This window comes from Alosa alosa, chromosome 2, assembly GCF_017589495.1.
Source record: "Alosa alosa isolate M-15738 ecotype Scorff River chromosome 2, AALO_Geno_1.1, whole genome shotgun sequence".
In the NCBI taxonomy this organism is placed as follows: domain Eukaryota; kingdom Metazoa; phylum Chordata; class Actinopteri; order Clupeiformes; family Clupeidae; genus Alosa; species Alosa alosa.
This window is the reverse complement of record NC_063190.1, coordinates 15,909,765-15,923,766: the sequence shown is the minus strand read 5'-3', so window position 1 is coordinate 15,923,766 and position 14,002 is coordinate 15,909,765. Positions and strand designations below refer to the sequence as shown.

General features: G+C 41.6%; 1 protein-coding gene across 1 annotated transcript in view; it reads right to left on the bottom strand.

Annotated features, from left to right (window-relative positions):
* Positions 1-3,201: 3,201 nt before the first annotated feature.
* jakmip2 (janus kinase and microtubule interacting protein 2) overlaps positions 3,202-14,002 on the bottom strand; it is a 45,571-nt gene continuing 34,770 nt past the window's right edge. Inside the window, exons 15-22 of the mRNA XM_048236633.1 lie at positions 13,538-13,591; positions 13,351-13,416; positions 13,174-13,242; positions 10,200-10,277; positions 8,798-9,001; positions 6,541-6,606; positions 5,788-5,849; positions 3,202-4,133 (exon numbers count right to left, since the gene is read on the bottom strand). Coding sequence (XP_048092590.1) covers positions 5,799-5,849; positions 6,541-6,606; positions 8,798-9,001; positions 10,200-10,277; positions 13,174-13,242; positions 13,351-13,416; positions 13,538-13,591 — 588 coding nt within the window. The 3' untranslated portion in view covers positions 3,202-4,133; positions 5,788-5,798. The remainder of the gene's footprint in view (positions 4,134-5,787; positions 5,850-6,540; positions 6,607-8,797; positions 9,002-10,199; positions 10,278-13,173; positions 13,243-13,350; positions 13,417-13,537; positions 13,592-14,002) is intronic.

Below are 14,002 nucleotides of genomic sequence, written 5' to 3'. Positions count from 1 at the left end.
TATCTAGCAGCGCCCCTGTGTCTGAGACTGACCTCTCCTTCCCCGCACAAAGTGGACTCTACAGCTACAGACTCCCCTTTAATCTCACGATTGTGGCCTGTGGCAAATCCAATCCATGTCTGGATTCTCTTTCCTAGCACAAAAGAACAGAACAGAATATGTAGTATAGTGGCATTAGTGCTGGCCTGCCTTTTGTCTTCCCACAGGATAGCAAACGTAACAAAGACTATATCACGTCTGAAAAAAAGTGCCTCAACATTCTGAGTCTGTAATTATTTGTGCGCATTTATGTGGAATTACAAGTGGCTCTGGAAACAAATAAAGTCCAAACAGAATGAGGCTACAGCCATTAATATAGTACCATTGGATTAAACATACTTTAATCATTACTAGGCCACTAGATGGCAGCAGCCATCCCCTGTGTTAGGCTGAATTTTTAATTTGACTCACTCCATCTGCCCACCTAATCATGTAATCAAGTATTTTCCCCATCATTCCCATGTAGCAGTTTGACATTTTCTTATCTTTCATGCCATGTCATGCTATGCCTTTCCAGGTCGGTGCTGTTTATTTTGCCTTTTAAAGCAAGTTATTCAAGAGGCATGGCATCTGTAACTTATAGACATTTAAGCACAGCAACACTTTATACGCTTTTGACAAACTGATAAAACTGGCCATGGCAGCAACAAACATTTTGTTGAATGTTTTTTAAAAGCACATAACGCCACATAATAATTCTAATCATTCCATCATTTCCGTTTTGCTATTTGATTCTTTCCTGTCTTGGCTTTGTAATGGCATCATCATGTTATCCAGTGGCCATCGCTTTGTCACCATCACCCAGGTCCAATCTGCCGCCTGTCCCGTCCTTGCCTATTCCCGAGTCCGATCCGGATCCTAGTTGATCCGGATGCCATTCCCGAGCCCAGTCCGAGTCGGGAACGCAGTCCCAAGTCCAGTTTGGATAACTGTCCTACTCTGCTGCCAGGCAGCAACATCTCTGGTCAGCCCTGTCGCCTGGCCATCCTCCTGAGCTGCCCCGATGGTCTGGCCTGCATTCCAGCCATCCTCTCAAGCCACCCAAATGTTCTGGCCGCGAACGACCAGAACTACCCAGAGGGTCTGTCCACCCGAGACACTACGACAGGTTGCCCCCTTGATGGGCCTCACCTCCAGACCCCCCAGGAGAGAAAGGGGGTAATTGGAGCAATAGGGCCTAGAGTAATAGAGGTGGAGTTGGGATGGGAGGAACGGCAGGGTGTAAAGGGGCAAGGGGAAACGCTTTCGTTGCTTACCACAGTGAACACACCTGAGGTTCATGAAGTTGACCAGCTCAGGCTTTCATCACGTATGGCCATTCCACACAGGCCAAAACCACTCCGGTCTGATCTCGGAAAGGGGGTAGAATGGTAGGGCCTAGAATTAGGGATATGGAGAGTGGAAGGCACTGCACAATACCCCAAAATTTGGAGATTTCGCATGGATACGTCAAACTTTGACCCATGTACAATCCGTGTTGGACATCGCAGACCACGGCTGATGTAAAAACGTCATATCTGGAGCTGTCTGATCTCTGGATTGGGACCACTTTAAATCTGGAATTAATATATTTTTCCTACATGGCTGATGCTGTATTTTGAATAGCTTGTATGTCACTAACAACATACAATATGTAAACAGCATTAAAAGAACACTGTGAAGCATGATCAGAATTAAGACTTTATGATTAAATTTATTTATGCATCCACTTCTCTATGTGTGTGTGTGTGTTGTGTGTTCAAGGATTCCACATTTCAGTGTCCAGTTCAGTTCTGTACTCTGGGTTCCATGGTTCAGTGTTGATTATGAATATAACCTGGAATTTAAAAGATGTTAGTCATTTTGCAAACTGTCATCCCGTTAAAAAAGTGTCTGACAGAATATAGTATCTCTGACACTATTTCAGCCAGTCAACATGCTGCTTCAGGAGCAAGGATAGGGAGGGAAGTTATTTGATTGGCTGCTGAGTTAAAATATCAACAATCTTTCACCTCCATCACAAACTAATGACTATCCCATTAAATGCACTTCATGTGCACCTCACAAACAGACATTTGATTTGATTTCCTCAATTTGTATTACTACTAATTGAAATGAAATTGTGGATATATACACCTGGAATTCTTCCTGCATTAAAGATAAAAACTTGAGTTGACTGATAATTAATTTGCAGATATCTGCCATGAGATATTTTATTAGTTATTTTAATTATTGATGAAACCGTGGAATTTGGTGATGGCAATGTATGACTAATCAAAAATAAATTATGGATGCCTTCTATTTTAATTATGACCTCTCAAATTTAAATTGTCGATATTTTGGATATAACTTAAATTAGAATTGTTAGTAAAACTACACTATAGTGAGTAAAGGTCATTGTATTGTAGGATAAAACAGCTCGCCATATTGCTAAGGGACGGCATTAATGGACGAGGAGTTGTAAAGTATTGCTATGGGGTAGCAACACTGTGGGGAATGTCTTGACAGAAGTCAGAGAGAGAAATGTCTGTTGCATCCAAGATTGCTGGGGTGTAAAAGTTAACAAATCAAGTCAGGTCATGCCTGTAGAGTGTAGAGGTATTTGTAAAGTGTTTGTGTCAGGTTAGTTTGCTGAACCTAAAAAGACAACATACAAAGCCCAGACGTATTTACAAGACCGGACTGAGCTTTAAAGGGGCTTGAGCATTCAGTACAAACCAATCAGAGGAACCTCTAATGGCAGGCTACAGAACATTTCTTCATCAGTAACAAGTAGAAGTGTGTGTGTGTGTGTGTGTGTGTGTGTGTGTGTGTGTGTGTGTTGGGGGGGGGGTGGGGGGGGGATTAAGGAAGGAGAAGCGTTGAGTTGGGCCATTACGGCCCGTAGAGGAACTGGGGAAGAAAAGTTTGCAGCTGTCACCACAATAAATAGGGCAATTTATACTGTAGACGGGTATAAACTGCTTTTCAATTCTATTGTTCAAGCTGCAGACAGAAGATCAGTACTCACAGAATTAAAGGCAAATAGAGGAAGATTTCAGACAACATGTACATATCAACAAACATAATTACATGTAATTTATATATGTATACATATATATATAAATTACAAACCAATTGAGAGGGTATAAGTCTCAAATATTGAAATATTTCTACGCAATGAATTCCTGGGGTTGTCTTTAAAAAAAAAAAAAAAAAAAATCCATCAGATCTATTTGATTTCTTTAAAAAATAAAAGGACATGGGTGGTTCTCTGAAGCACCCTGTAGGCTCGGACTGGGGGTGGTCTGGTTGGTGGGTGTAGAGTTTGTTGTCCGACCACCCCTCTCCACCCCCCTGTCCCATCTGGCATGCTTCCCTGGCAGGCTGAGAGGCCTCCGCTCTGTCCTGTCTCTGGGGATGAAATGGGTGGTGGGTCGGAGGACCTGAGTCTGAGAGGGGCCCCTGGACATTATTAGGGCTGGAGGGGTTGCATCAGCGTCTGTATGTGTCTTTTCCTCTATTTAGGGAGAGAGAGAGTGCATGGGAGAAATCTGAGTAGAAGAGAGAGAAAGGAAGGGAGCAAGAAAGAAAGGAAGAAGAAGAAAGAAAGAATAAAGGAGAAAGAGAGAGAGGATCCAGTGTATTGGTCTGGTTGTGTATAACCTTCAACCTCTTTTCAGGTGGCAATGGTGTTCCCCTGCATGGCAGAGACTTTGGTTTCTGACTCTGTGTGAGCATTTGTGTGTGTGGTCATGTGTGTGTGTGTGTGTGTGTGTGTGTGTGTGTGTGTGTGTGTGTGTGTGTGTGTGCCTGTCTGTCTGTATGTCTATAAATATCAAACAGAGAGTGAGATAGAGAAAAAGAAAGAGGTTGAGAGGCTTCAAGCTGAAGGTCTGTTTCCAATAATTCCACAGTAGTTGCAGAAAGCTCCCAGGAGGAGCTAAGTCCAGCACAGTCACACAGTGGAATCTCGGAGAAGGGTCCCAAATAAAAAATATCTCAGAGGGTCCAGACTGAGTCCATTTGAACATACGCCACCTCCATCCACACACAATATTAAGAGTCATGAGTAAGGCCTGGGTCTTCACCGGGGAGATGCTGCTGCAGACATGATCTACGGGATGCCTGTTTGACTGTGAAAAGAAAAGACCTGGTGTAAGTTCTACCGGACAGTCAAAACACAAGACAACACATCCAATGATGCACAAATGTGTCTATGTGTCAACATGCATGAATGAGCAGAGCTGATGTCATCAAGTGATGCAGTGTTCATCTAGCCTAGTTTCACCACACCCATACACCCCTTTCACCACACCTGTGAATAGACCCTTTCAAGAGAGTTCCATTATCAGCATCATATTGGCCCCACAAGGCTTCCGTTTTAACATTCCATATGTTATCTTAATGCAGAGGAAGATTGGCAACCAAATAGAACGTTCAAGCATTGTTTTTGTTTTGATTGTTGAAAGGGTCTATAGGCCAGCATCAGTAAAAACTCTCAACCTCGCAAGCCAACGGAGAGTTGCTAGACTACCCTCGCTAGGGTGCGTCTAGATTTCTAGGCTAGGAACCACAGCGGAATGTTTTCAATCGTAGCATCCTAATGGGCGTAAACTTAACCTTAAGTTTGAAATCATTGGACCAGCCTAACCAATCGGAATGATCAGGGATTTCTAACCTTACTTTGTACTTCAACACTAACCTTTTCAAACTGATAATAAACTGGCAGTTTTGGCAGTAAAGACACAATGTCTTTACATTTGCAATGTAGCCGGCTGCAATTCTTTGGTGGCTGCTGGCATCGCTACTACCGTTTCACTGCTTCATCTAGCTCTGCCACAGCCCCTTTTCATTTCAAAACTATAACATCATCTCATCAGGTCACTGATTGGTTTACTATCCCAGCATCTGACGGAAACGACAACGAAACGTTGATAGGAAGAGCATTTCTAGACTGATATCTCAGTGGGAAAATGAACTGAGATGCCGGTGGGTGGAGTCAGACTAGTGTTCATCCACTAATCGGGAGATGAGCAGAGAGTAAGCAGACCACACAACTGCACCAACATGAGTGTGTCGCACTCCGCTTCCGGTGTTACTCAAATTCTCTTTAGGTTTGTCTCTGAAGAAGACGCATTGACGTCGAAACGTCATTTTGCACTAACAAAATTCACTAAAAGTTTGTGTGCTCCGGTCCCGCTCCCTGGTCCTAGATAGACCGTGGGTCTCCTTATTGACTGCTGCGTCCTGTTCCGTGAGCACTAACCAGGCTGAAGCGCAAGTGACCCCCTGCTACCTCTATTGTTTTAAATAGAACCCCACACACCCGAGCCAAACCCTTTCACTGCCATCGTGCTGATTGCCATTCATTTCATTTTTGTTGGTGCTGCTCAATAAAATCCATTGTTTATTGAATGCTTGTCATTTGAAGATTTCGGCGATGGTGTGCGGGGCCAAGTGACAGAATTGGCGCACTCACTCATGTCGGCAGCGGAGCGTGGTCCACTTAACCTTAATGATGGTGTGTTTGTAATGTGGTGATGCAACAACGATAAAATGTCAGACACCAACTGTCATGATAACTAATAACAGGACAGGGCATCTGCTATTACATATTTATGAACTGGTTTTCTTGGTCCTATGAGACAGGGTTCAAGTCAAGTGTTTATACATTCATAGCTAGTCAGATTACTGAAAGAGTGAAAGACCAGTGACACAAAAGAACAGATAGAGTGGTGATACAGTTTAGATGTTCAGGAGATGTTTAGAGCGCATCTCAGAACTTACCTGAGCAGACATCAAGGCCAAAGGATAAAGGCAAGAGAAAAGAATAAAAACAAAAATAAAAACTGAAGAGAAAGAGGAAGCAGAAGAAGGTAAACAGAGATGGAAAGACAGATGAGAGAAAACAAGGAGGGGAAATAACACAGATGTGTTACACATTTGAAAGAGACACAGATATTACACATAATTAGTTAGGGGAAGAATAGTTTGAAGCAGTCATTAGCAGTGATACATTATTATTCCCTATTTACTTGAAATACGTTGTGTTTTAAAGGAGAAATCCGGCAAGTTTTTGAGCTAGGTAAAACCGCTTTTTTTTTTTCCGTACCGACAGTTTTTGGTGACCTCGAGAAATGGAGATCTATGTGAAAACTTGCTGGACTGCTCCTTTAATTCTAACAAACATTGGAATTTGATCAGTATATTCTCATAGTGGAGAGATGAGGTTGAATTACATCACATAAACAATTAGAAAGCTAATCTATTCTTTTCTATTTCAGAATTCTATTGCAGAAAGTAGTTCAAATGCAGTTAGTTATGTAAAGTATTTTTAATGGTTTAAGGCAATATGGCGATCCTTATTCTTCCTATGGCAAATCTAGGCAAATTCCTAGGGGTGCTCATTGCTGCTATCAAGTGATCTTCACTGACTGGGAGTGAGTTCTTTGACAGTAATACCACTACTAACACTTCCCACTTCCTTCTACAGAAAGGAAGGATGCAGCAGGTGAGACCACTATCACTCCACCTTCTTACCTTTTCCTCAAGGTCTTTGATCTGTCTCCTCTGGATGTCTGTTTTATCCTCCAGATCACGTATCCTCTGTGAAAATTAGAGACATGGTATGCAACCTCAACTTGTCCATTGGCATGCATGTATTTACATGTTTGACTCCTCCTAGCACCCAAAGCGCATTACATTTGCTTTACATGCTTCACATTCACCCATTCACACACACACACACACACACACACACACAATGTAGAATGCATAGTTTCTTAATCATGACCATAATCATGATATTCATAAATAGTTAAGAAATAATGCAAGGATCAACATCTCTGGTAAGGTTAAAATAGCACACTTATGAAGATCATAACAAGGGCTGTCAAACGATAAAAAAAAGTAATTAATGTCACATTTTGAAATATGGAACAGTAATAGAACAGCACAGCACTTGTTTTCACTTACAGTTTACAGTAGCTCGCACACAGTGCACCACTGTCCATCTAACTCAAATGTATGATCCAATTAGCAATTAGGAAGTAATGTTCAGTGCAGTTGCAGCAAAATTTCAGCTCTGTCTATTGCAAATGACAGAGCTGTCATTCATCTTTTAGGGTATAGGGGTATACGTGTTTTGATAAACCGATTGCATATTCACTTGCAACTATATTAAACTAGGATATTCAGTGAATTTCGCTAGTTTTGACAGGATACTTTTGGAAATATCCTTAAAAGTTTGGGCATGATGGGAGAGAGAGAGGCTGGCGGCTGCATGACAGGTTTCGCGTCTTCCGTTATGTGACGTCAGCCCTCCACAAAGGAGGTAGGTAAACAAAATGTGCTAGTTGTGTTAATATCTTTTAAAGCGCTGTGTATTTCAAAATGAATTGCTGCGATTAGCGTAATAAAACCGCAACTAACAGCCGCGGTTTATACATTGATTTTGCAAAATTTCTTCAGCTATGAGGTTAATACACAGGGGCAGTTAATATGGTATTAACATGGTTTTGTTTTTTTAAACTAGCATAAAACACTGTTCTGCTGTTTATACACAATGCGGGTAATACACAGGAAATTACCGTAACTGTAATTTTGACAGCCCTAATCATAACACATCATAAAATGTGAAATGGTCAGACTGCTGAGGTTTAGGTAATCAATTTAGGTGATCAAATCCATATTAGTGGATTAACTGATTCTCTCAAACCGCCTACTTGCACACTTCAAATACTTAGTTTAAGAATTTAGTGCAGATATTGGGACAAAATTAACCATCAAAAAGTGGACCCTATGGAAGTAAGCACTCAGTGCACGCTAGCAGTGTCCTGACAGAAGTATGCGGTTTGAGACACAACCACACTCTCTCTCTCCTCTGTGTGACTCAGACACAATGGGTGAGTTAGGACGCCCTCTGTTGACAAATTAAAGAACTGCAATATTTGAGCATCAGATTTTTTTTACACCAGTGTATCTAGCTGACAGCAGGGCTGCCTCATTATTACTTTCAGCTATTGTTTGAGTGTAGCATAGGAGTTTTTTTGGAACACAGTGCCTATTATAAAGTCACCTGACCATTAAGTAGCCAACATTAGTCGTGCTTGTCTTCAATCATACATGCTAGTCACTCTCCACAGTGATGGAATTGTGTATGTTTGTTTCGGTGACCTGTTTACCTAGCTACTGACTAGCTATTTAAAGCCATGGTGTACTGTAGCTTTAATGGAGAAAAGGTTTGGCATGGTAAGACTGGCCTGCTTGTGAGCCTACCAGTGCCTCTATGTTTCAGCCTTAGAACACCAGTTGGGATTTCCTTTGCGTTTGGGTCTGTTTTTGTTGGTTTTTGTTTTGGAGTTTTCCCCCACATTTTGTGAACACTGGAGATATGAGATTCACATGTGGGCTGGTCGTCCTGAGGAAACGACATCCAAGCACGAGTCCAGGACTTGGAGGTAAGCTGGTGTCCTTTTCCATTCCATCCACTATTAGTTTGCTCCTGAACTCCACGTTATTGCACACACCTAGGTTAGGGACTTGGGTCTGGGCAACACATTACAGTATGTCCCTAGACTTGTTGTGAGCTTGATGCCGGGCCTAACATAGTGCAGTGTCAGCAGGCTTCAACTTATATTTCTTTCGAATGAATATTCTTTCAATATGGATATTCCATAAACCGCATTTCTGAATACTGAAGTGTCATGGCGACCCCCCATGTTTAGCTCAGCTCATACAGAGTGAATACATGTCTGAGAGTGTGTTGGTCTATGTGTGCCTATGTGTGTGTGTATACCTGATGTGCCTGGTGCAGCAGCTCCATGCGTTCCTGCAGCACCTGGCAGTCATACTCTCGGCTCTTGCGGAGCATCTGCCTGCGGAGCTTTTCCACGGCCGTGCGCAGCTCGTCCTTCTGCGTGTCCGTCAGTGGCTCGCCGTACTTGATCACCTTGTCCTGCTGCAGGGCATTGTACAGGGTGGCCTCCAGCTCCTGGATTTGCTTTGGGAGACAGGAACAGACAGGCAGGGTCAGCAGCGCACACACACACACACACACACACACACACACACACACACACACACACACACACAGGCACACTGCACACACACGCACACCTGAGTACATCCACTGCACACACACGCACACCTGAGTACATCCACTGCCCACACATAAACACACAGACACATGCGTACTCTACACACACATATGCACAAACACACAAATGAAAGATATATTGGACGGCACAGGATTCGGTGAGCAGAAGTTAATGCAGGTCAGGCAGAAAGCGTTACTACTCGAAGTGCAATTACCTTCTGCTACCCAAATGGCATGAAGTCCATTATCTCACTTATACCAATGTTGTAACACTTGAGCTGTGTTCATTTCTACATTTCGATAGTTAAAACGGTCTTGTTTGTAAAACTACTTTCTGCCACACATCGACTTATTTACAGGACAAACTGCCATTAGAAATACTAAATGGATGGTTGCAGCTAAAGCCCTGTCATTATAGTTCTGTCTCACTAGTTGCCAAGCTAGCATATCCGACTATTCTGTTGAGCCTTAGTATTGCAAAATTGCTGTTGTCCTCAGTCCAAATACAGTGTAACGGGGCTGAAAGTCATCTCAGTCATGTTACAATGTTGCTACGCTCTGAAGGCCTGTTGCAATGTGAAAGTTAAAGTTTAGCGAATTGATATTGACATTGGGGTAAGCAAGGCCTCTCTCTCGCCTGTAATTTGTCCAAAATGCTGCAGGTTGTCCTTTAACTGGTACCCATAAGCATGAGCACATCTTCCTCATTCTAGCCTCCCTTCACAGGCCCCCGGTACATTATAGGACTAACTTCAAGATCTTACTGTTAACTTTTGTATCAAGGCCAAACCTCTCATATCTGTTACAAAGCTATACCTCAGCAAGATCCCTCAGATCCTCAGATCAATTTCTGTTGATTGTCCCCAAATATTAAGGATTATTGTATTTGTATATTATATATATTTGTACATTATTGTATACATTGATATTGTATTTCTTTTCAACTGTAGCCTTATGCAAACACACAAAACACACACACAGACACACAAAACCCCCCACTATATTTAATCGAATTCCAGTGTACCCCAAATCATCACTGAAGGGTTGAACATCCAGATAAAGAAGTGATTTAAAGAGTGTATGGGGAAATGCACTGGTATACCATGTAAGCTTGGTCCAGAGCCTGCTTTCGGTAATCCAGCTCCTCTTCAAGGTAACCTTTCTGCTTGCAGAACATTTCCTAGGAAAGAACATCATTGTAAGTAAAAGCCCAGCTACCCACTTCCCCCCCAACCCTATGGCAAACACTATGTCATGCCTCAAGTGTCACCATTCCCAGCAAAACTATATGTTATTCATGGACAGGTTTGCAAATTATTAGCAAGACACAACCCAGCCGCTGTGCATACAGTGTGTGTTTATTCTACAACACATAACCCATTTACATATGTTAAAGACTGATTCCTTCTTTCTCATTTCAGGAATCAGGATCTATCTGACCTGGTCGGCTCTTTGTACAGTGCTGCAGCTGACACATCTTTATCAAGAATACGCCCACCCCCAAGTACTCAGAATTGGTTCAGTACCCTTATGGTGGTCAGAAAGGACTGTAGTTTGAATTTGCATACTGAGGCTGTGATTGGTGGACTGTAGATCCAAAGCCATGAAACTGACTGCTTATATTTCGCTCGTGATATGTCTTGTAAAACATAGTACACATCGTACTGACATGTTAACAAGGTTAAAATAACTTGATTTTCTCTGAAGGTGGTCTCTAATGCAATGCTTGGTTGTTAGTAGGGAAACCTAAATAGTAGCAGTCTGGCAGAAGAACTGATCACCATCAAGCCCTCTTTTTCCCTGTGGAAAATGGACATATACACTGTAGGTTCAAAAGGTTACTGCGCCTTTGGAGTCTAACCCTTTGGAGTCAACAACAATAAGCTGTGAGGCTTTTCCTCACACTTTTCAAAAGTTTGCACATTTCAGACATTGAGGTTCTACTAACATGGTACTTAGTTTACATTCATATGATCCTTAGTTTCAGTTTTTATAAACAGTGCATTCAAAACTTGAGGCTGTCAGGGTAACTTTAACATAAATGCCCACCCCCTTTCCAGCAAATAAATGTCTTATTTGACCATTTCTGAAAGAATTGTGAATCAGAATAAATCCTGTGCGTATTTCTTATTGTTCCTTGCTCTAGCACTCAGACCACCTAGAGCCAGGAAGCAAAGTGAGGTGTGAGAAACACTACATTTGTAGAATCAGTATGAGGCCAGGCCTCTGAGAAACATCCCAAGCAATGGGGAGTTCTAATTTAAAGAACAATAAAAGGTGACCAGACATTTACAGTGTTGGAGGGTCAGCCCTTCCACCTATAAATCTTCAAACAGAGGTATAACAAGAGGCCACGTCCCCAGCCCCCTTTTGTTTGTAACATACTTAGGTCAAGGATATTCCCGTTTCATTAGAGATCGAGTTAATCCTCTTGGTGAAGCTTGTGTCTCTCCCTTAATGCGCATCATTAAAAGAATAAAGCCTATTTCCTGATTGACCATCATCCTGACTGATTTTCCAGATAACTGTGGTACTAGGAATATTACCATTAAATCTTTCAATTTTTTTTCCACCATTTTAGAAGAATTTCAAGGTTCAAATTCATGTTAAAAAAAGGTGGATGGAAACCCAGCTATAGATATGAGTACAAAAATAAGGGAGAGAACATTTTATACCAAAGGCCATTCTGCCTATCAGACATAAACAAATAAAACAGTCAGTCAGAGGTTTTCCATTCAACACCTTTGCATACAGTATGTTAGGTGCATTCATGAAAAAATGGAAGTGCAAGTGTCTGTGCATTTCTACCTGCTGTGTCATGAAAATCTCTCTCCTAATCAAAGAGGCAGTTATGTGGGTGCAGTGCATTCAAAACTTAACCACTTTGATCTCAATAGAATTGCCTGAAATTGCACTGTGCCTATTTACAAGGGCATTGCTCCCACCTCTTTTGGGGCCTAGTATCAAATGTTGGACCTCTATAGAAAGCTGAGAACCTGTAGTTTTCGTAGGAAACAGTCGAAATAACTTTGTGATGTACTCACACAGAGTTACAGAGACTAGAATATACTTTTTTCTTTCTGCCGGATTACAAGCATCTCTGAACTGACCACATTTCAGCCCTCTAGGTCACTTGATATCCCTTAGAAACACAACTGAGCCCTAGCACCAGGTCTTGTGAAGCTGTGTGCAAAAGTAGATCAATATAGAATGAAAATATGAGTGCTTTAGACCATTATTTGCCAAGGTATGCTCATGCATTTTGTAAAATGCCTATGGAAACTCCCCATAGGATTTTTTGTGCATACTGACAATCAAATGCTTACTGCACATGAACCCCTTTGTGTAGAAGCATAATCCTGGTCTCAAATGAAAGGTAACACTTTGAGGTTTCTTCTGGATTATTTAGATTGTATGTCAGGTGTTCTGATATAGACTGACTACACACAATATGGAATAATTACAAAAAAGTCTCTATTTTTGCATTTACTTTGTTAGTTCAATGAGTGTGTATGAGATAGACTATACATCTGTACAACTAATATTAGATAATACAACATGAAGATTCAATTTCTATGGATTCTTGTGAATATTTCAGTACCCAATATGCTGCATCTACTGTACTTATTGTGCTGCAGCTACACTGCAGCCAGAAGTCAGGGTAGCACCAAAAGCGGTGGAGGGGGGCATTTTGGATCAAATTTAATTGAGACATAATAAGATTAATCTGAGAATGTAAAGCACTATACAGATTGTACAAGAAAAAAACATTTTTGGATTCCCAAGAGCCAATGAGCCTTTGAAATGGTGTATAACATTACTATGCTACATAGCAATATGGTGCATATAATTGATTTAGAATGTTGGGGGGGAGGTGTGTGTGTGTGTGTGTGTGTATGGGGGGATTTAAGGTGGTCCAGGTAGTCCATTATCTCTACCTACCGTTTGTGAATATTCCACAATGCCTGAAATAATGCTTCATTCATCGGCCTGCCATTCTGGGCAGTAAGTGCAGTAAGTGGGCCACACTGAACTGAGTCAGTGAGTTTTAGAGACAACCCCAGAGCATGACTCACCATCTCCAGCTCCAAGTCCATCATTTTCTGGTGTAGTGCTGCCTCCGTTCCCTCAATCTGCTGTATCCACTAGGGGGCGACAGAGATTTAGTGTGAGAGAGGTTACAGTATGTGCTGATTGTCAGTAGTCTTTCTCAATCTGTATGTTACACTTTAGACATACCCTCACTCACTCACCTTTTCAGCAAGAGAAAGCACCGTGCTTGCTTGAATAATGGCTACTTGCTCTTCATTTCGTAAGTTCTGAAAAGAACACACAAAAAACAATGCTAGAAAAACAATGGTCAAAAAAATCGTATTTATTAAATATACAGTGAAAGAAACACAACTGTATGAAATATACTACAGTAATATTCTTATTTACCCCATTGTCTCCCAGTATGTCTAGAAGTTTAATGAGATCAGGTATACACACATCCTGAAAAAGAAAAGAAGGACTTGAATCATGACCTGACAGACTGCGGATTAATAGCAATGCTTTCCGGAACATCTTTTTCGGGGATAGATGTTCACCTATAAATCTGAATTCAGCACACACAGCACATTCTCTTGAAAAGAACTGACCACATCACTCCCATACTTTAGTCCCAGCACTGGCTTCCAGTGAGTCACAGAATTGACTTTGAAGCACTACTGCTTGTTCATAAATCATTAAATGGGAGATGACATAACTAGCGATCAGACATACTTCAGCAGTTCAGGCATTCCAGATCTCTCAGGTCACAGGAATATATTTGTACGTAAGACCTGCTGTAAGAATTAAACATGGTGAAGGACCTTTTAGTTGCTATGTGGTTCAGATTTGGAACCAACTTTGGGATGACTTCAA